This window comes from Schistosoma haematobium, chromosome ZW (assembly GCF_000699445.3).
Source record: "Schistosoma haematobium chromosome ZW, whole genome shotgun sequence".
In the NCBI taxonomy this organism is placed as follows: Eukaryota; Metazoa; Platyhelminthes; class Trematoda; order Strigeidida; family Schistosomatidae; genus Schistosoma; species Schistosoma haematobium.
In genome coordinates this window covers 27,545,009-27,567,353 of record NC_067195.1, presented here as the reverse complement: position 1 = coordinate 27,567,353, position 22,345 = coordinate 27,545,009, and the positions used below count along the sequence as shown (strand labels likewise).

General features: G+C 34.0%; 1 protein-coding gene across 1 annotated transcript; it reads right to left on the bottom strand.

Moving 5' to 3' along the window:
• Positions 1-477: 477 nt before the first annotated feature.
• Positions 478-20,049, bottom strand: TPH2 (Tryptophan 5-hydroxylase 2). The gene is made up of 13 exons (XM_051218701.1): positions 19,778-20,049; positions 18,202-18,400; positions 16,500-16,621; positions 15,677-15,744; positions 14,974-15,024; positions 13,023-13,121; positions 10,693-10,739; positions 9,938-10,073; positions 8,153-8,279; positions 4,547-4,642; positions 3,862-3,995; positions 1,946-2,096; positions 478-778 (listed from the first exon to the last, which is right to left on the bottom strand). The coding sequence occupies exons 1-13, from the start codon at positions 19,967-19,969 to the stop codon at positions 710-712; spliced, it is 1,491 nt and encodes a 496-aa protein (XP_051070908.1). The 5' UTR covers positions 19,970-20,049; the 3' UTR covers positions 478-709.
• Positions 20,050-22,345: the final 2,296 nt, after the last annotated feature.

Below are 22,345 nucleotides of genomic sequence, written 5' to 3'. Positions count from 1 at the left end.
AGTACATAAATGAACAGACCCAGTAGATTCTCAGATAACCTGCAAGATCATCTACCGTACGAAGGACACTCAATATCTACAAGATATCCAGTACATGAACAATGTTATTTTGTTATAGGAAACTAGACGCTTTAAACGAAAACCTGGTTTAACAATTATTCAGTGCAAATAATTGCCTGTGAAGCAACCTAATTGATTATGGCAGATTGATGTTTTTAACTTGGGCAATCAAGCAGTGATTGACCCGATAGACGCATGGAATAGATAGATATTACTAAGCTGTGAGGGTATACTGACTTCAGAGAAACATAACGGACATCAGTTTGATTAATCTAGTCACGTGATATACGAACTAAGGTTTTTTCATTAATGAACTTTTTTTGTTCTGAAAATCAATCCTTAGTACCTCAATTGGTACCTCAGTTGGTAATTTAAACTGTTAATTATCAGTTCGATAACGTATATCAGAACAAAAGCTGGACTTCATCAAATATATTATTGATACTACCAAGCGTGCAGAGAACATTAATCGTTGCATATTATATGGATGAAGCACGACGAATAGTTAGAGAATTCAAGGCGGAACAATAAATGAATATATGATAAAGCACTTACAGAAGTAAAAATGATTAATACATATGTTGATGATAGAGCAGAAACAATTTCGTCTGATAACTAAGTTGATAATGAAGTTCTTTCAAGAATCATACTAGCTTGATCGGTCCTCGGTTACGATTTTATTAGTTGTGAATTGTTGACTTTTAACTTCTCTATTTATCTGATTACAAAATGATAAAAGGAAAATGGAGATGAATGAATTCACAAATACACTAAATTTCGTCACAAAATTAAATTCACTAATAGCAATACTTTGTCGCGGAAACAAATATGATGTGACTGAATATTGTGAATAATCATTGCACCAGTAAGGATATAGACAACAGTATGATTTTCAATATGAGATAATCCGTATTTTATCATCATTTGAAAACGTAAATAGTTTAAAATTTATTAGTATTTATTAAGTTCTACTGTTTTGTCTGTTGTACAGTATCAACATCAAAGCTTATACTACGTCCCACTGACAGTAGGAACAAAACTTGATGCATACAGTTCACCTAGTATGACACCATGAAAATGTTAGTGTTAGAGTAACAATGTTTGGGTAATTTTCACTCAAGTTAGAGCAATGTCTATGTGTTCAGTTGCATATTTTATATGGTCAACTATGAGTTTATAAACGTCTGTCTTTTGTTTTGCTAATCATAGCTCCATTCATTATGAAGTTACCTCAGTTCACACTGAATGGTTCCTCTTACCTTTCATTTGTACTATGCATTACAAATGCTCATATGGCATTGTGGAAAATATTTTCTCTTTTATCATCACTCCAGACTGTTGCTATATTGATAATTTACATAATAGTGTAAGTAAATAATCAAGATTATCGACACTAGCTACTGAGACTAAACTAAGATCTTCAAGGTTGGTATGATATCTAGAAAGGTTGAAGTTTTTGATTTCACTATTGAAACTTGAGTATGAATAATCTGGAAATAAAACAAATAACCGCTTGACTCAGGCTGATTTTCAACTTCCTATAACTGGAAAATATCTATCACCTTGACTAAGTTTGAATTATTTTATTATGTCATAAACATTCATTTTTCTATCAAGTTTGACACAGAAGTCAATAAATTCTGTCACATAGTAAAGTTTGATAAATCTTCATGGCTCACAGTTCCGTAGAAACCTATACATTATCAATATATGTGTTAATACACAGAGATGAAATTTTACAGAAGTCACATCTACTTACAACATTAATTTAGGTACTGTTTGTACTTCTCGGGCACGTTACGATAACTCAAAAAATAAACTTCACAGAAAAAAGGTAAACAATTTTATGGGTGTTCAACAAATGATACATATTAGGAAGCGTTACTTTAAGAAGGCTTTCGTTGATTGCAGTGAGTTCAAATTGTAAATCTTGAACAAGCTTCGCCACTGATTTGGGAGTTTTTATTATTTCAATGCTTTGTGTGTAAGGGTTATAATGAACATCGAATGGTCGCTTAATAGTGCGTACAAATTCTCTGAAAAAGTTAATGAATAAGAATCATGTTTATTACTACAGAAAGTTGAATTGCTTCATCTAATATAGTTTTTTATCATTATCAAAATACAACTTCGTTACAAATAGTAATGTAAACCGATTCTGATCTTAAAATATAAACATTCTTTAAAAGTGTATAAGTTTCAGCTATGATAAATGAGGCTATCATAAGACTCCATCAGGTAGAAACCGTCCAAAGATTATTAAATCGTGAAATATGTACAGATTGTTTCGAAAGATTAACTAAGGTGCCTATGATTCTTCTCTCTCATCGACTACGAATCGTCGCCTGCAAGTCAGACATCTAGAGTCAAGCTTTAGTCTTACCTTTAGGGAATTCTGTTTTCTTCAAATATATTACGGAATAAAATTCTGCTTTCTGTTATTTTTGTTGGGGTCCGCGTGACCATCGTAACCAATGGTTGGAGACTCTAGGTGACATGGATCAGAATCGATCACAATGGCGTCGGTGTATACACTCTGTCGTACCTTAAACTTAGGGATTAAAATCATTTCATATCTTTCTTTCTACGAACTAATTATTTCTTCCTGTACTATATCCTTATTGTAATCTTTCTTTCATATATTACCACCTCTGAATTAACTACTTTTATGAATCCGGTGTCCATCTTGTTGTGTTCATGAGGTATGGCAACTTGGACCGATGCACATATGTGCCTGGTCCTACGTTGTACCTGACTGACTGTTGTGATAAATGTACGACAAGGATCAAAACATACTTTTTTCATTATTTCGAGTTTCAAATAAGAGTGATTCTCATAAACATTAGCATTATGTTGTCGGAAGTATCATCTTTGGTTGCTCCTTTAAAACACTTTCCAGGAAACGTTTCTTGAAACAAGTTTTATGAATCCACAAAATTGTGAATAAAAAGTCAAAATGGCTTCTTAATTTTACTTCAGTTTTCAATATAGTCAGCAGCTTGTTGTCCCTCTTCTAAAGAAATACTTTTTTTTACTTTTGTAGTAAAATAAACGATCGAGGGTGAGTTGAAGAGATTACTTGTGCTTTAACTTTTGTCAGCGAATACCAAAGTATGAACTTGTCAGAGAACTTAATTTTGAAATCTCATCTGCTCGATTTGTGAGAAATGTTTCCTAAGCTCTATCTTTTCTCTTTCCAAAGCCATTGATCAAGTAAATATACAGCGGATAGACAGTGAAATTCATTGTTAATTAATTTTGTAATTTTGTTCGCTGATTTACGATGTTTTAGCAACATAAAGCTTAATATCTTGGTTATACATAATCCACCAGTATCTGGATCGTACTGTAGAATACAACTGGTTTAAACTTGATGCACAGGAAGAAAAGTAAGTAGGTACATTCAGTTTGATAATATCTCCGTACCCATCGGAATCACAACTGAAATTGTGTTACAGCTTTCATTATGCACTACAGACTACCTTTGTCAAACAAAGGTAATTGGAATAGTGAACGATAAAGAGTTCGCGAATTTCACTCGGTAGCTATTAAAATATGTGAATTAGTTTTTATCCATGCAATGGTCACTAAAGAAAACGTGACATTTAGATTTTAGTGAGTAATTAATGCCAAAGAAAATATTGCGTTATATCTGCAGACCATTGAATTGTAAGCTTAATTATTCATCGAGATGGCATTGAAAAATGTTTGCACATACTTAGTTCAATTTTTGAAATTTCAGTCTAGTGAGTAAATCTTCATTTAATTCAAAAATGTTGAATTTAATCAGTAAAAACTTGCCTCATTTGACGTGTTGCATCTTCAAACGAAGAAGTTTCGAAATATCCGTTTTGAAAAGTTGTAACAAGGCATTCTTCGTTAATAACCTTCATTGGTATGAATGGTTTAATCACAGCTTTGTCACTTAAAGCATGCTGTTGTAAAGGAATGGAAAAAGTGTAGGTAATACTACGTTCTTTATGGGGTTTCACTAAAAGTTAAAATGTCAGATATGTAAGAATCATCTAAAGTAAATAATTGTATGATCGTGAGAGTATCTGATTGCAAACCCTAATCCGATTTCTCAAAAAACTATTTAAAACTAAGGGATAGACAAAAGCTAAAAATTTCATCCTCCTAGAGAAGTCTAGGACATTTACTTGTCTATCACTCATGGTGTTATAATTTTTGTTTTAGTTAGATATTTGACATGGTTATTTTATATCAACAAGACTCAAGAAGACAGTTTACTTATGCGACTGAATCAGAGTTCATTCGTATTTTGTACTGTCTCGTTTTATACTGTCATCCTCAGACTAATGTTTTCAATAAACAACTTCTGTATCATCACAACATAAAATTTAAGTAGTTCTGAATATTACTGATTGGTTAATCCTTCGAAAACACAGAACACATCTGACATCAATGTGTCCTTGAATAAAATAACAGTGGTGAGCTATAAATCTAAAAACTTAATTTTACGTACCTGTAGTTCAGCAACAGATGAGAGCAAACCGGCACCATAAGCTTTCAGTTGGTTATCTTGTCGACAGAGACCAAATTCAATGGTGAAGAAGTAGCACTATTTCATTTTAGATGAGAGGAATAGTTAACTTCTCATTATAAATGGAAATTCATGAATCATGTAATGAAATCATAATGACTACCGACTGAAGAAATTCACCAAATTTTGTTAGACACATTATAATATTTTTATCTTAATCCGAACAAAACACGATATGTTACTGTATAGTAAATGTAAATAAGCAGAGAAATTCATGTTGCTAGTTGTGTACAAAATACAGGTTCAACAAATTAAAACATAAATTCATAGATGGATGAAAGATAAGCTCCACCTTTGAACCACATTAGTGTCTATCCATAAGTTTAACTGCTCTTATAGATCATGTTAACTCCGCAAGTAGCTCTTCTAGAGGTACTGTCGGTCCCAAAAAGGGTCGAACATGGGGTCGGCAACCCCAACCCGTAGAAAACAACCTTGCTAAAAATTGCCAACCAGATTAAACAAATTAAACCATTTAAAGTCTGTCCTGGGAGTTGAAGGATCAAAGCCGAGATTCTTCGGAAGTCACGAGACCGATTCCCCTTCTAACAACCGGAGCAACAATTTTTATAGGTACATGGAACCTGGAAGGACCAGTCAAATAGCAACAGAAATGAAAAGATACAACTTGACAGTACTCGGATTCAGAGAAACTCATTACACCCAAGCTGGACAGCAAAGACTAGATATGGGAGAGATGCTGCTGTACTCGGGTCACGAAGAAGAAAATGCTCAACACACTCAGGGACTTGTTCTGATGCTGTCCAAAGAACCACTTAAACGCTTACAGGATAGGAATTTCATGGACTCAGGATCATCAAAGCATCCTTCAAAACAAAGTAAGAGGGAATCACGATGAATGTTATTCAATGTTATGCACCCACCAATGATAGCAACGACGACAATAAAGATCAGTTCTATGAAAGGCTGCAATCAATCACATAGAAGTGCCGAAGAAAGGATTTCGCCATCCTGATGGGAGACTTAAACGCCAAAGTCGGAATGGACAACACCTAATATGATAATATCATGGGACGACATGGACTCGGATAGAGAAACGAAAATGAGGAGAGATTTGCATACCTATGTGAATTCAACGAATTGGTTATAGGTGGCACAATATTTCCACACAAACGCATATACAAAGCTACATGTGTCTCACTGGATCACACCACAGGTAGATCATATTTGTATCAATAAAAAATTCAGAAGGACAATGTAAGAACTAAGAACCAGGTGAGGAGCTGCCATAGCTTCAGATCACCACCTGGTGGTTGCCGAGATGAAAATGAAGCTAAAAAACGATGGATAACTGGGGAAACCGCAGTACAAAGGTTCAACACAGCCTTCCTTCGAGATACAAACAAATTCAACGAATTCAAGATAACTTAACAACAGGTTCGAAGACTTAAGGTATCCACTAAAAAAAGAAACTACGATGAAGGACAACTGGTAAGGGATCAAAGAAGCACCGAATTCAACGCGTCAGGAGGTGCTGGGCCGCAAGAAGCATCATCACAAAGAATGGATCTCTATCGAAGACCTAACAGTGACAGCGGAAAAAGCTGCAAGAGAAGGAAATATGAGACAGCTGTATGACACAATGGAGAAACTAGCAGGGAAATATAGTAAACCAGAGAGGCCAGTCAAGGATAAAGAAGGCAGGCCAATCACCGAGATTCAAAAACGGAGGGACATATGGGTAGAATACGTCGAGGAACTGTAGAATAGACTACCTCCATCGAATCCACCGGACATCAAAGATCGTCAACATCATCCGGAATTCATACGACGGACTGCATGGCAAAGTTGTGCATGGGGTCAGCTGACAGATGCATTTCAAGTAAGGGCCAGAGTCAGAAAAGGCAGTCTACTCCCCCCAACCTCTTTCCTCTGACGGTTGAATGGATTATGAAGACCTCGACATCTGAGTGGGAGCACGGAATACGATCGACATCTCGGAACCAATTAGAAGATATGTACTTTGCACATGACCTGGCCCTTCTATCCCGTACACACGAATAAATGTAGATGAAGGCAACTAGTGTAGCATCAGCGTCTGCGTCAGTGGGCCTCAACATACACAAGGGAAAACGTAAGATCCTCAATTACAACACGGAGAACACCAAACTAATCACATGTGATTGAGAAACTCTGGAAGAGGTGAAGTTTTTCACGTACCTGGGAAGCATCATCGATGAACAAGGAGGATCCGATACAGACGTAAAGGCGAGGATTGACAAAGTAACAACCACATTCCTACATATGAAGATCATATGGAACTCAAAACAACTTTCAACCAATATCAAAGTCAGAATCTTCAATACAGATGTCAAGACAGTCCCACTGTATAGAGCTGAAACGTAGTGAACTATTACAACCATCATCAAAAATGTAAAAGTATTTATGAATAGTTATGTAAACAAGGTACTGAATGTCCGTTGACCGGATATCATCAGCAACAACCTACTGTGGGAGGGAAACAACCAGCTTCCAGCCGAAGAGGGAATTAGGAAAAGGCGATGGAAGAGACAGGCATCTACCTTAGACAATGGATGAGTGGTTGCGCTAGATCATGGATCGACTGAAGTTAGTCATTAACACCGGCTCAGTGGTCTACAGCTTAAACGTTTATGCGCGAGTCCGAAGGTCCTGGGTTCAAGTCACGTATGCGGGTTCGTACATGTGCACTACTGAGGAGTCCCATACTAGAAAGAAATGGCCGTTCAGTTCTTTCAGGTTTTCAATGGTGGTCTACCTTACATCGACTCATGAATTCAGCTATTAAAATTACTGTAATCTCCACAAACCCCCATTCTATTATAAAACCACTTAATTATTCTGTTCTTCAGATTTGTGAAGTGAATAATTATCGCTCGTCTACAAACCATTTTCAACTTAACGTTTTCCAACTAGCCATTACGTCATTGCGCAACCTCCATTAGATGTTTGGTGTTCCCAGATAATTTACAAATCAATCTAAGAGAGTTCTCTATATATGAATATATTTATAAATGTATGGCTTAAATAAGTTATATCATCGAAAAGAAAATACTCTTCCCCGAATTTGTTTATTTCTTCAATGAAATGCAACCTTTGACTTATAACAAGTCCATTATATTAATGTATATAAATTACCACACTAGTCTGTTATATCTAAGGTGCGTTTCAGAAGATGATTCACCCATTTAAATGAAACTGACTTAAATAACTGATAAGCATCATTCCTTTTCAAAATACATAGGATAATCGATTGTTCAGAACGCTGGTCCACCTGAAGGCAACTAATGTACCTTGTCGGCATAAGTAGGAAATTCAAAATTGAGTCTCAAAACCTTCATTAACTCTTTGTTCTAGATTCATTTTTTATATAATTCTGTATTCCTTATCCACTCAATTATAGATTTAGTGGTTAAAAACTGTATACATAGGCTAACAATTTCAATAATTGGTTTGTGGAAATTTGTCATAATATGTCGTAAAGTAAGATTGCCATACAGCACTCGGGCTCCTCAGAAAAAGACATACAGTGGCTAATTTCTTTATTTCTTCGTCACTTGTACCCAAAGAAGCCAAGCCAATCTCTTGTGAAAATCGTGCAAACTTTGGATCAGCTAACATAGGTACATGACCCAACAGCTCATGGCAGCAGTCACTGAATTTAAAAAACAAACCGAAATCAATGAATTATTAATTGGAAAACGATTAATTACTTAATAAAATGAGTTAAGTGTGATTGGCCATTAATCCGTCCCACTTTAATACAAGTTGGTGATATTTATTTTAAACTTTCGTGGTAGTCATGTAAATGATTTACAAGCCCCGAATAAGGGATTAATTTCTTCATTATTCGATTAATTGAAAGAAAATTATCGACTGCTGTCTAGTGTTCAGTGCCATATCTTTACAAAGCTATACCTGCCGTTCATTTTTCAGCCTTTCTGTCAAAGTCCTTCGGAAATCCAGATATTTATATAATTTTTGGAATCGTATCCAAACAGTAAAAACCTCTAACAAAAATAACATTATTTGAGGTAGGTGTTTTGAGTTTTATAAAAAGCTAAGGAGAGTTTTACTGCACTGAAAGTGACCATATCAAGAAATGTTGAGTCGTTTTCTACCACAGCCGAGACAAGTTAGAGATTATTGAAATGCTAACATTCTCTTTTCATCATCTACAGTATCGTTTCGAGATCTTACTCGATGACAGAAGTACAGTAAAGATATCTGCATCATCATTTTTCAAACCAAAAATAAAAACCAGACATTTAAAATCGTCACCCGCCATTTTTATTAATTTTAATTCTCCCATAATATTTACTGACTTTGCCGGAATATATTAAATAGTCATCAGAAAGAGTTTTATTCATTCGAAAACGCTGGTATTGTATATCACTGAAAATTTGAGACAAAGTGCTTATTGTAACATTAAATTTAAAGTCACAATAATTGTTTGAAGAGGTGAAAATTACATATCTGTGGTGGTAGATGTATCATCAGCTGTGGAATATTCAACCCGTAAAATGTCTGCATATCAGTTGAACTATAGATTAAATGTAAGGCAGGAGAAATTATCATAGTTAGTTTCTTGCATAACAAGTAATACTTTTAGATTCACTAGGTCAAACTGTTGATTTCGAGTCAACAGACAACTTTTGGGTCAATGAATAGACAAATTTCAGTTAGGCAGCTTGGTATCGAGGATCCTTAAATTACAGAATCTGTAAGGACCTAAAGTAAATGACTTTGTAGAGTAGCACCATTTTCAGTTGCTACGACTGAGTTGACTAATGAGTTAAGGAGATCTTCAGTAACAACACACGTGTCGGCAACTATATGAATAATTTTCTCAGTAACTCAAATGTCACTCGGACTTGGGATTGCCGGAACACATCACCGGACTTATGACTACGAACAATTATTGTTAAGCAAAAATAAGACGATGAAAAAATGAATAAATGATTTACGCTGACTGATCCAGAAGCGGTACAAATTATTAAATAAGATCCTTCCAACCAGACAGCGGCCGAAATTCGGAACAGGAAAATTGCTACTTCATAGCCTAATGACTTAAAATGTTAAACTCTAATGTCTCCACTTTCTATTATTTATATATTATGATCACCACAGCAACTTATTCTTCTATCTATCTGGTTTAAAACAATTCATTTGACGATAAGAGTTTCAGCTTTTCCTATAAAGTCTGATTAGTTCCAAGTATTTACTCACATGGGACCTGAGGGAAATATACAAATATTTTTTAAGGCTTGATTATATCTGGAAATAGAACCACAGACAAAACAAATAACTTACGGTTCTGGTGTATAAAATGGATCAGCCTGGTGGCGTATATATTGAGTGCAATAGAATACGCGAAATGCCAAACCTGACAGGAAATCACGTGCAGACAGATAGCCTGCAACTGGTCGGAGACAAAATCCTGTCCGTGCTTTATAATTGCAAAATTCAAAAAGAATAATTTTCCGTATTACTGTGAGAATTTGTACAGTAACTTCAAGAAAATCTATGAAATAGTGTGATGAATTAATTCATTAGTTCAATCTATTTTTGAAAGATAATTCGTCGATTTATAGCTTACAGATAAAAATTAACTGGATCGTAAATTTTCTTTGAAGCTTTAGAAATCCATAAATAAGATGTAACGAGTTACAAAACCCGAGAGGAAGATAAATATTCAGAAACTGTAAATTATCTCCTTCGGCAGCACAACTAAAGTGGTGCCTCCTCGACTAAGAGAACTCAGGTAGTCATAATAATTTTCGTTTTATTACTCTTTAACAATATACGCAGAATTACTAATATTATCGTTCTCATTTGAACTATCGATCTGTCTGTGGTGACAATTTGAAAGGAAGATAATTTCATCCAAAATACAAGTAAAAAATAAAGCTGTTAACTTTCGAGCTATAGTCATCACACTAGAAATAATTATGACTGACTAACAGTGTCACAGAAATCTAAATAAAAATGTATTATTCTCATGTTATTTCTTATTTAAATCATTTCAATTTGATTTCTTTTGAATAAAATAGTTGAAAGTGACTTACCTTTCAAAAAGTCTGATACCACTTGTAACTGAGGTAGGTCGAATTCGCTAGTATTTTATATATTTTTAAAAAAAAAAAATTATAAATATGGTATTTGGCTATAACGCATTCAGTACTTACAGTTTTATGTACTGTACACTAAAAAAAATATTTTTCGTATGATTTGATGAGAAATATAACTAGGAACAACTGTAGACATTTTTTGGCCTAACAAATTATATATTTCTATGTAATAGTAAACATCTTATACTATAATTCACAAATCTTTAACCTTATGATCGTCCGAATGTTGATCATATAAACTACTGAGAATTATGTCCAAACTGGATTCTATACTGAAGTTCAAATAAAAACTAAAAATCTTAGTGAGACGGATTTTTCATTCCATGAATTGACCAAGGAAATTTTTCCAACCAACTACAGTCACCAAACACCAAACCAATTTCTTAGCATGTTCAGGTCCTTCGATGAAGTAGTTAGCAATAAACGTAATCTGATTTCAGTAACAATAACGTGACATTTTCACATACTTCGTGAAAAGCTTCCGAAAGAAGTTTGCTGCAAGTAGACCAGTGGTGGTCCTTAAACGTTAATTGATGATGCGAAATGTTGAAATTCTGGAGTGGTTTATTCAGTGATCTCAAAATCCTCTGCAAAATTATTTAACTTACTTACTTACTTACGCCTGTTACTCCTCGTGAAGGATCATAGGCCGCTCACCAGCATTCTCCATCCAACACTGTCCTGGGCAATCCTTTTCAGCTCCTTCCAGTTGTTATTCATCCTTTTCATATCTGCTTCTATTATCCGACGTAATGTGTTCTTCGTCCTTCCTCTTTTCCGCTTCCCTTCAGGATTCCAAGTTAGAGCTTGCCTCGTGATGCAGCTTGATGATTTGCGTAATGTATGTCCTATCCATTTCCATCGTCTTTTCCTAATTCCCTCTTCAGCCGGAAGCTGGTTGTTTCCCTCCCACAGTAGGTTGTTGCTGATGATATCCGGTCAACGGACATTCAGTACCTTGTTTACATAACTATTCATAAATACTTTTACATTTTTGATGATGGTTGTAATAGTTCACTACGTTTCAGCTCTATACAGTGGGACTGTCTTGACATCTGTATTGAAGATTCTGACTTTGATATTGGTTGAAAGTTGTTTTGAGTTCCATATGATCTTCATATGTAGGAATGTGGTTGTTACTTTGTCAATCCTCGCCTTTACGTCTGTATCGGATCCTCCTTGTTCATCGATGATGCTTCCCAGGTACGTGAAAAACTTCACCTCTTCCAGAGTTTCTCAATCACATGTGATTAGTTTGGTGTTCTCCGTGTTGTAATTGAGGATCTTACGTTTTCCCTTGTGTATGTTGAGGCCCACTGACGCAGACGCTGATGCTACACTAGTTGCCTTCATCTACATTTATTCGTGTGTACGGGATAGAAGGGCCAGGTCATGTGCAAAGTACATATCTTCTAATTGGTTCCGAGATGTCGATCGTATTCCGTGCTCCCACTCAGATGTCGAGGTCTTCATAATCCATTCAACCGTCAGAGGAAAGAGGTTGGGGGGAGTAGACTGCCTTTTCTGACTCTGGCCCTTACTTGAAATGCATCTGTCAGCTGACCCCATGCACAACTTTGCCATGCAGTCCGTCGTATGAATTCCGGATGATGTTGACGATCTTCTCAGGTAAATCATAGTGTCGAAGAAGATTCCATAATGTTCTCCTATCTACACTGTCAAACGCCTTTTCATAATCAATGGAGTTGATGCATAGTGGTGAGTTTCACTCAATTGATTGGTCAACAATGATTCGTACTGTCGCGATTTGGTTTGTACACGACCGATCCCTACGGAATTTGGTCTGTTGAAGTTGAAGTTGGGCGTCTACGACATCTTTCATTCGGTCCAGCAACACTCTGTTAAAGACTTTCCCTGGTACTGACAGTATGTATAACAGTATATATAACTTCAAGTCTTTTTGGATTTTGTTTCGAAACATCCGACCCCGAAGACTTCATAAGATGTTACCACCAATACTCTAAATAATAGTACTATATGCGTTTATTTATTGTGACACTACTTTAGGCAATATTTACACACCGTGCAACTACAAGCACTTAATCTTTCGTGTCAAATATTTTAACATTTTTAAGAAACCACTGGATTAAATATACAAATAAAAGTTGTGCTAATGACTAAATAATAAAGGTGTACTAATCTCTTGCATGAAATTGACTACATTGAAAATAAATCTCTCCTTTTATTCACTGTGCCATCCTAGGAATTTATAAAACGTTCCATTTATTTTAAATAAAATCACTTACTTGTATCCAGCTTTATCTTGTAGTAATGCTAAATTTCTTTGAAATTCATGACAAGCCGAAGTTTTATACAGGCGAGTTAGTTCACGGTATATACGTCCCCTTTGAAAGCAATTGAAAACCCAATCGTATACTATTATAATTATTTAAAAAATGGGTTATCATAAATACACAATTTCACTTATAGTTCACTACACCGTAGCAGAAAAGTATGAACAAGTCTCATCAGATTCACGGCTGTGCTCTAACTCAGAAGACTAATTAAACTCTACATACATGCTGTGAATAGTCCTATATCTGGCTTAAGAAGCAGTTTCCATGGTTTTAAATCCGTCAGTGTAATGGGATGAAAATATCCAGAGTTCACGGATTGGCTTTCTATGTATAACAAAGAAAGTAAAATAGTAATCATCTGATAGAGGTTAGACTTAGTATTGTGCATACCTATGGCATCTACTGAGTATTAGAGCTGTATTCTAGAACCATGGGATAAGTTCAGTAGGATTCCATTATTAACTCTAAAAGATGATTTTAAGTCATCACAATTTATTGATCACTGGGTGGGGATCAATATCATGTCTGTCAAGTCCTTATTAGTCCAGATCGAATGCTACCGACCATGACGACACTTATCAGCTTAATGCTCCAATATAGAGTTTCTAATTGTATTTTCTTGCCCTTTGGTCAAACATCGGGGGTAATATTTAGAAATACGATAATGGATTTGACTAGTAGTATCCCTAATATTACTGGCTTCGCAAGAGGATGAGGATGTCCAAACATATGATGACTGAATCTCTAAATTGTGCACCCGATGTAACTGGTTCCACAACAACAGCCGAATTGGTCAATGCACATAAATGAGGCGAGTTCAGGAAATATGTTCTTACTGTAATGGCCATATAGCTTAGCTCCGGTGAATGTTTTTTGAATAACTTTTTTATCCATTGTGTTATTAATTCGTTAATGATGTCATTAAAGAATAGTAATCTCAAGAATGAAAGCTTATTAGAAATTCCAGTTATCTCTGAACTGTTCCAAACCTGGGTAACGCGTTTGTCGGCAAGTTTCAGTGGATATAAATTAATGTTGATTAAGTTGTGGATTTTATTTACTCTTCTTCACTGGTGTCGAGAGAACAAATACGTTTCGCATTGTGTTAATCTCGTTATCTGTTTTCTTTTGCATCTGAGAGATCTAGCACCGTAAAAATAAGTGTATTAACCAGCTGGTGTTGATTTTCTACAGATAATATTTTTAATGTTTCGTTTAATCTTCTTGTTAACATGACGTCTAGACATGATAAACTACCATTACGTCCTTTATCTAGTGTGAGGGTGATTGAAGGATGAATCGTATTATATCTTTTAAGTAGACATTAAATTGTAAGTACTATAAAGGGGCCATTTGTGTAGTAAAAATAAAATACTAGCTGCTAAATTTCGTACTTGAATGGGACATTTTCTAGTGTTCTGAGAAAAAATTTATCGAGTTATGGACACAGTGGTGACCTCATACCAATCCGAACCCATTATCTATAGAAATTGTCACTAAATTAAAAATGTACATTCATTGTGCACCTGAGGTTTAATTCGTTCATTATAAAAAAAGAATATTTCCATTTTTTCGTTAGATAAGGGATAAAAACTACTGACTTATCCAAACAGTCATAAATGGAGGGAGTGTGAAACTTTTATTTCGAGCCGCAATCACTTTCAAATAAATGTTATGAAAAACTGGTCTTACATACATTATGTTCTATTATCCCTACTTAAAATTTAATAGAATACCATCAAAATATGATAACATTTCGAATGTTAGCCACCGATTTTATATCTTATAAAGTTTTATTGAATTGCTGATAAACACTGAAGTTTATCTGATGCTAATCGAATTGAGGTCATAGGATAAAATAAAATGATAACAAAATGGAGATTACTTATATGCTTCTTACCAGGTCGTTTTTTCGGTTTCTGTATATTCAATAATAGGTATCTGTTGACCCCTAAAAATAAATAAAAAGGAATTCAAAGTCTCACGTTATACAGAGTCATATTGATCATATAAATGTTTACATTTCTACCAGTATATTGCCAGATTCATAACCATTAAATGTACAGCTCTTTGTAATGGGATCACTTTCCACTTTCCTGATTATCTTCAACACACTGATTTGATGTTGGTTTTCAGTCAGTAGTAAGGACTAGTCTCAAAATCGGTCCATATAGTACTGAGTGCATAAAGCTGAGAAGAAGTGAACTAAATAATTGAATAGCTTCATTTCAGATTGGCGAACATTTTAAACAGTTCAGACCAACCACAGGTAAATGTTCTCTTGAAAAGATCATATCATTAGCTGGTCATCATAAAGAAGTATTATGGATGTGCATTGTTGAGTAGTTTCAAAGGAAAGGAAAACACTTGTTAACCATTTTTAGATTCATGATGATTGTTCAAGCACTATTCGCTTTTGATAAAAACAGTCTAAGAGATTATAACTTGGATTTCAGAAAACAGATGTCAGACTTTTTAAAAACATCTAAATGATGTAACTAAAAAATGAATAAAAATGAGTTACATATTTGGTCTAGAAAATTCAAAATAGCATTTATTAGTTTATCTAGTATTCAGGCCTAAACAACCGTGATACTGCTCACCATTTATACTTTAAAGCGATGTCAGCAAACATCATTCGACGTTTTCTGTATTCCTTGTCTTTGAAACCCTGAAATGTGAACATTTCCAAAACAAAAACAATAGTCAATAGGAAGTCAAAAATTAGTTAATTGTTAAACATTGTGAGGGGTTCCTAGTATTGTTATCCATCGGAGATTCATACAACAAAGATTGGTCAACAGTGCCAATTTATATGCATTAAAACTTAACGTACTTTGACATCTGTGAAGAGGCACTTTAACCGAAACCCAAGGTAATAAAAACATTCAGCTCTTTGATATTATAACAATGGTCAAAAACTAGGACTTGAATAATATTTCAATAACATGTAAGAAATTATTACTCGGAACTTTTTACATCATTATTGTATCAATAAGTTAAGGTGGTTATAAAATGGGGTAAATTGACTCATTTACTTACACTTGCTAACGTACGAACGTGATGTTAGTGTAAATTCCTAAAGAATTCATTTCAGTCCTTATAGTATATGATATTGATGGGTGTTTAAAATGAAGGAACTATCGTTGATCATTTCAAAATGTGGATGATTCTCATCAAAAGTTTTAGAATCTCTAAAAATAACCTGGAGACTACCTGTTCCTTACGTATAACTAATAATTGTATAGTCAGTTTGCGTTTTCTATCAAGTTACAATATGTTTCCTATGGAATTCTTCATGTTTTCTCCATATTTCATAAAATGGAGGAATCTTGCAGATCTAATACAATGAGTAACGAGACAATTACATTTGAACACAAAATGCACCCATTTTGTTTGTTTTAGTAACATATTGTTATCACTCACCGGATGATCTGCATCCAATTCCTTTCCATACATCAGAACACTATTTGAGACTTTATCTAAGTCAGAAATGTGTCTTGGGAACCAAGGTACTTTATCGTTTACAGTTGGATTCTTTGCCTCAGCTGAATAAGAGATTATTATGGTAAATATCAGCATTTATAGAATTAGTAAATTGATTTGTTTATAAATGACGAAACCCTAGAAGAATGTTTTATATAAGTTGCTATTCTGTATAAATTATTGTAAAAATCTTTCAGGTTATTAAATCAAGTCCAAGCAATTTATTTTATCTAAAGCTCAGTCACGAGTTCATTTCCATGGCCAAATCCTAAGAATCACTGTCGAAATAGATAGTAAATCTTATCAAATATTTGGATTTATCTTAAACGTCCTAATAAATGTGATGTCATAGTAAACCCGCCCCAATTCTTTTTATTCTACTGACCTTTCTTACTAGGTTTCACAACAAAGGTCAAGAAAAGCCTATCCTATTTTTATTACTTACTTGCTTTAATTTAGATATTTGATCTTTTATGTATGCAAATATGTTAGTTTGATTGAAAGTATGTCTGCGTCCTAATCCTTTTCTTTCATTATCTGTAAACATAGGACTGCACAAACTTTACTCATGTAATGAATTACACTCATTTTTTCCGGTGTGCTTACTTTCCGAGTGCTTATGGATTTAATTAATTATTAACAATATACACCTTCCCAACACGACTGGGATACTGGCTTCTGAATATTCTCAAGTGAATTCGAAGAGATGTTAAAAGAAATTCACACTTAAGGGGTCATAAAATTTTGGAGTCAGATTTGGGGAAGTAACCTCAACAATGTGCAACTAACGGTATGTTTACCATGTTTTCACGCTTGCTGACATTGCACTCTTGAATGTTTTTATCATCCAAATACAATTTCATAACCTTCTTCTTAATAAATAATATCAGACGCTTGGTGGGTCAGTAGTATAAGCACATTTAAATGACGTAAAGATATTTCGGATTAATATCTCTTTGGAGTTTTTCCATAACTCACAAAGTATCATGGATTTCAGGGTCAACTAATAAGCATTTAACAAATTAATTTCTCTTTGTTATTACGAGAGAGCGGAGATTTTTCTAATGAAGAAGTACTTTCCCAATCCGATTCCTAAGAAACCAGCTCAAGTAAGGGGATGGAACATTTCGGTACACGTAATATGTGAAATATAACTTGTATGTCAAACTCGTATAATTAAACTTGGGGTTTTTCTAAAAATCATGAATTCAATAGCATGTTAAACATAAATGTTCAGTGAGATTCTACTCAGACCATTAGTGTCTTTACTAATATCATACAAGTTGAATCATTTGATAAGACAACTAGGAATTTAAATTATAAAGTCTTAGGTTTCTCAATTTTATAAATGTCTAGGTTACTTTAGAACTAAGGTTACTTCGTATATTTTGTCTGTTGACGTTATGTAGACTAAAACAAACAGGGTGAAGTTCACTGAGTAACTCCAGGCATTACACTATACAATTGGTTGAAAGCAACTACATCGGTGACCAGATTTTTGCACCTTTTCACCAGCATTTACTGGGGGTGGGTATGTGATTAAGAGGGTTCCAGTAATAACCATAAATTTGTCGAACTTTTCCTGAAATTAGCCATCCATCCACTCGTATACACCAATTATAATTTAGACACAATGACTTACCTAAGTTCATTGGAGGGTTTTGAACAATACGATAAGATGAGAAAGACTTCAGTTCTTCCAACAGGCTCTCAGATTCTATACATGGAACTTCAGCATGAATTAATAACTCCAGTGGTTCAAATTCTAGATTTTTCCTCTGCTTTTTCACGTTCAACCTTCCTAATCTGCTTTCAATGTGAAGAATATTGATATTTCTATCCTGAAAATCAAATAAACATAGAGCATAGAGAGATCATACCTCTTCAAGTTGCATAAATAAGTGATCTTCAACAGATTCTTCAATAAACTGTCATTCATTATTTAATTATTACAATGTTCAACAATTCTTAACAAAATGATTTAAAACTTTCTAAATGAAAGAACGTTTACGTTTTGGCTGTTCCTCAAGTCCACCGCAGCTGAAGTATTGGTGATGTTTACTCTTCAGAAGACAATAACAATATCTACAGAACATAAATAATCATTTCCGAACTATGTAACATAATGGGATTGTGAGAAACTGAATAAAATTATCAACAAAACCCAGTACATAATCTAAATAAGGTCTATTGGCACATAATTTTTATCGAGACCTGAGGTTCTTTGACAAGACATTGATTCCAGAAAATGATAGCTAAGATGGTTATTGGCTTAATTTCACTGTGTACACTATAGAAATTGTCATACTTAAATAGGATCTTCAGATGATTTGAGTGAGCATTTGTATACACATCGCCCTGAGATAATAAACTTTGACTGAGTTTAAGCTTAATTGCTGAATTTAGAGTAATCTCTGCTCCATAAGTTTGTTCATTAGTAATAGTATTGCTTTTTCACGAGAACCTCATTTCATTGCTTTGATGTATAACAAAGGCGTTCTTAAATTTATATAATTATTAAACGCTCCGTTGGACTCTCTAAATACTCTGTTGTCAAAATGAAGCATACTTAAACACCTGGATTGACTGAAATCTTTTGTATAAGATATTAGACGTATTAATCTGAAACAACTGGTTCATCATTTTATATAATATCTAATCCAACATAAGATTTTTTGTTTTAAAGCAAATACAGCATCATAAGCCGTAAAATAATTTAAAGGTTACTAGAGCCGTTTTAAGGTTTAAGGTGGTGTGACATCTCAAATTTTCCGTATTATATTACTTCTTTTTATCAGTTTATATTTATTGAAGTCTTATTTAATCAACTTTTATTAGTCCTCGAATATAAAAGAGTTGACGTGTGTATATGATCAGATTGTTCGAAATATGTGATGGACATGCATCATATTTTTTTCGAATGACTATGTCTTCTCATTGCTCTATTAAAATATTTAGTTTTATTATCCGTAAGCTAATTCATAAATCAGTAAATACCTCTCAACGTACATGATCGTCCAATTAATTAGCTAGGTATCTGAGAATATTTTGAGTATAGTCAGGTAAAACGTGCCTCTGTACAAATAAACAAAATATCAGACTATAATTCACATGCCCACTAATTAGAGAATGTTTAATATTAGGAATTGTAACAATACTGCTCGAATTATGAATCATACAAAATTCAGGAATGAAAAGATCCAATACAAATAACTTACCGTGAAAATACTTATAATCGATTTCATATCATTCATATTCTTAACTAGTGATATAATGATGCTCATTTCTTGAACATTTTGGTCGTGACATTCTACAGCATTTATGTCGGGGCATTCTTCTTTCGTTGATTCATCAGCTTTACTTTTGACATTCTCATCCAGCCTTCTCTGCAAATCAGATTCTATAGACATGATTTTAGTTTGATCCTGTTTTGAGATGCTTGTGATAAAATTTCAGACAGTCAATTAAATCAGTTATTGAGTGTTGAGATCTAAAAAAAAATACCATAAAATAGTTTAATTTGTTTGCTGTGGTTTTTGCCATCAAGTAATAGTCCCTTATGAGCAGATAATTTGATTTGTCTTCACAACTAGAATTGATTAATGCGTTAAATTCATAAAAATGTGTCCAAAATAAAATTTATTGAATAAAATTTCTTGGGGATAAGATAATCCAATTACTGTGAAATATTTAAAGAATTCAGTTGGAAATATTATTCATAACCATATTGCATAATAAGTAAAGATGGACTCGTCAGCTGGATTTGCCTACATCTCAGAGTTGATTTTCACCCTGGGACTCGGACCCAGTACCACTCGCTTCAAACGCCATCGCATTATCCACTTAGCTACTGAGTCCTAATAGCCACCTGCGATTGCTAGCCACTATCCATCTTTGCTTATAATGTTTGTAAATTAAGGCAATATCGAGGCAATGCACACAGTATACACATATGCCAATAAGAGACTGATCAATTTCAGTCCCAAACATCAATAGGAAGATTCAAGTAAAACTACACCAAGTGAATAATGTTGCATAAGCTATAATCATTCGGGTGGTAAATAAGCTTAAAATATGAAATTATAGTAACGTCTTTAAATGAATCCTTTTGAATTCTACCAGTCTTTTAGTTGTTGTTATTTTCTAAAAAATGCTACTTCAAGTCACTTAGTATATGTAGTATTCAAATGGTATGGAACTTGTCGTTTTCACAATAAAATTGAAATCGCTCATTACTGGATTATCGGTGAGTTTTTATTGGTGGCATAATCAGTTATTTATTTGGAAAAAAACTTTCACGTTTATCTCTGTATCATCGATATATCCATTCTAACATAGCTTTCAGAACAGTGGAAACTGTTTATTAAATTATGCTTTTTCAGTCAGCAATTAGCAGAATTACGTTAAAAAAGGAACACTCCTTTTTAAATTCATTTGGTACTGTTTGTTCGAATCTTCACATTGATGTTTAGCACTGCAGTTGACTGGCGTTTGAAGCGAACAGTATTGGGTTCAAGTCCCGGAGTGAATATCAAATCTAGGATGTAGGTACATCCAGCTGACGAACCCCAAATGGGACGAAACGCACGTCCTGTATTCCATGACTAACCACCATCCATCTTTGCTTATAACAATCCTTTTTGTTACAATAGGATTATACAGTTAAAATGGTCACATCAAAACAGAAACTCTCTTAAATTCTTATTTAGTAAATCAATTGTCATACAAAAGTGTACCAAATAGTTCGTTTATTCTAAGTGGAAATTTATAAATAAGCATCATATTCTTAAGTAATGTTCAAGATTATTCATAATAGCACCTTTGTTAATGAATATTAACATTATTGATATTATATTCGGGATGAAAACACGGAAAACAAAGTTAGTTCGGAGGGTTAAATTTTAGTTACAAAGACTTCAAATTTGAGTGCCCATCCACTTATGAACCTTAGTTTGGGTGGTGAACTACCCGTATGAAACGCACGCGATGGTTGAATACTCGCTTTCACTAAAATAAAGGGAAATAACATGCAGATCGATGCGGCACCAGGAGTGCTAAACGTGCTGGTTTGAACCGTGGAACAGACGTCAATGTATACAGTAGAAAAGTTTTATATAAGAACAAAAAAGCTGTCCAGTGAAACCCGATTTTCTATGATAGTCTAACTATAATCACTGTATGAAGTAAACTGCAAAAGTATGTTATTCTATTTTCCTAACACTTTCTTTTCCGATTTATCAGTAATACAGTAGATATGTGTCTAGCAAATGCTAGTGGGAGTTTATGGAAAGTGCGCTCGAAAATACCGTTGAAACTCATCTAAGGATTGAGAGTTTTAAAAATGATGTTTATTTCTAGAATAAATCAGATAAAATGGTTCATTCTGAATGAGAATAAACAGAACAAATCTTAAAAAGTATAGTAATAACTTACAAAACGTAGCAAAGAATATGTTTAAATCTTCTAAAAGTTGCAGTTTAAATATCTAAATGAAATCTGAAATACATACTGAAAAAAGAAAACAAATATCAACCAATAAGACTTCTCAAAAACTTTGTTATTGCTACATACAAAATACATCGAAGAGAAACAATATATATATTTTGAAAATAAATTAAGATTGGAATAACATTTAGATAAGAAAATGATAATTTGAGAAAGAAGATTTAAAAATTGTGACAATAAAAGATGATGAAAATATCTCTCATCAGAATGTAAAGCTATGTAACTTTCCTAAATCCTAAATTCTTTGCTAGGTGGGGGGAATAAAATATACAAGGTCTGCA

Bases quoted from the DNA above. Each gene is read 5' to 3' on its own strand.
- TPH2 (XM_051218701.1), bottom strand. From the start codon at position 19,969: ATGTCTATAGAATCTGATTTGCAGAGAAGGCTGGATGAGAATGTCAAA. The intron at 10,074-10,692 runs GTAAGTCACTTT...GCAATTATAAAG, and splicing joins GGTATCAGACTTTTTGAAAG to CACGGACAGGATTTTGTCTC. The intron at 3,996-4,546 runs GTACGTAAAATT...CCTTTACAACAG, and splicing joins CATCTGTTGCTGAACTACAG to CATGCTTTAAGTGACAAAGC.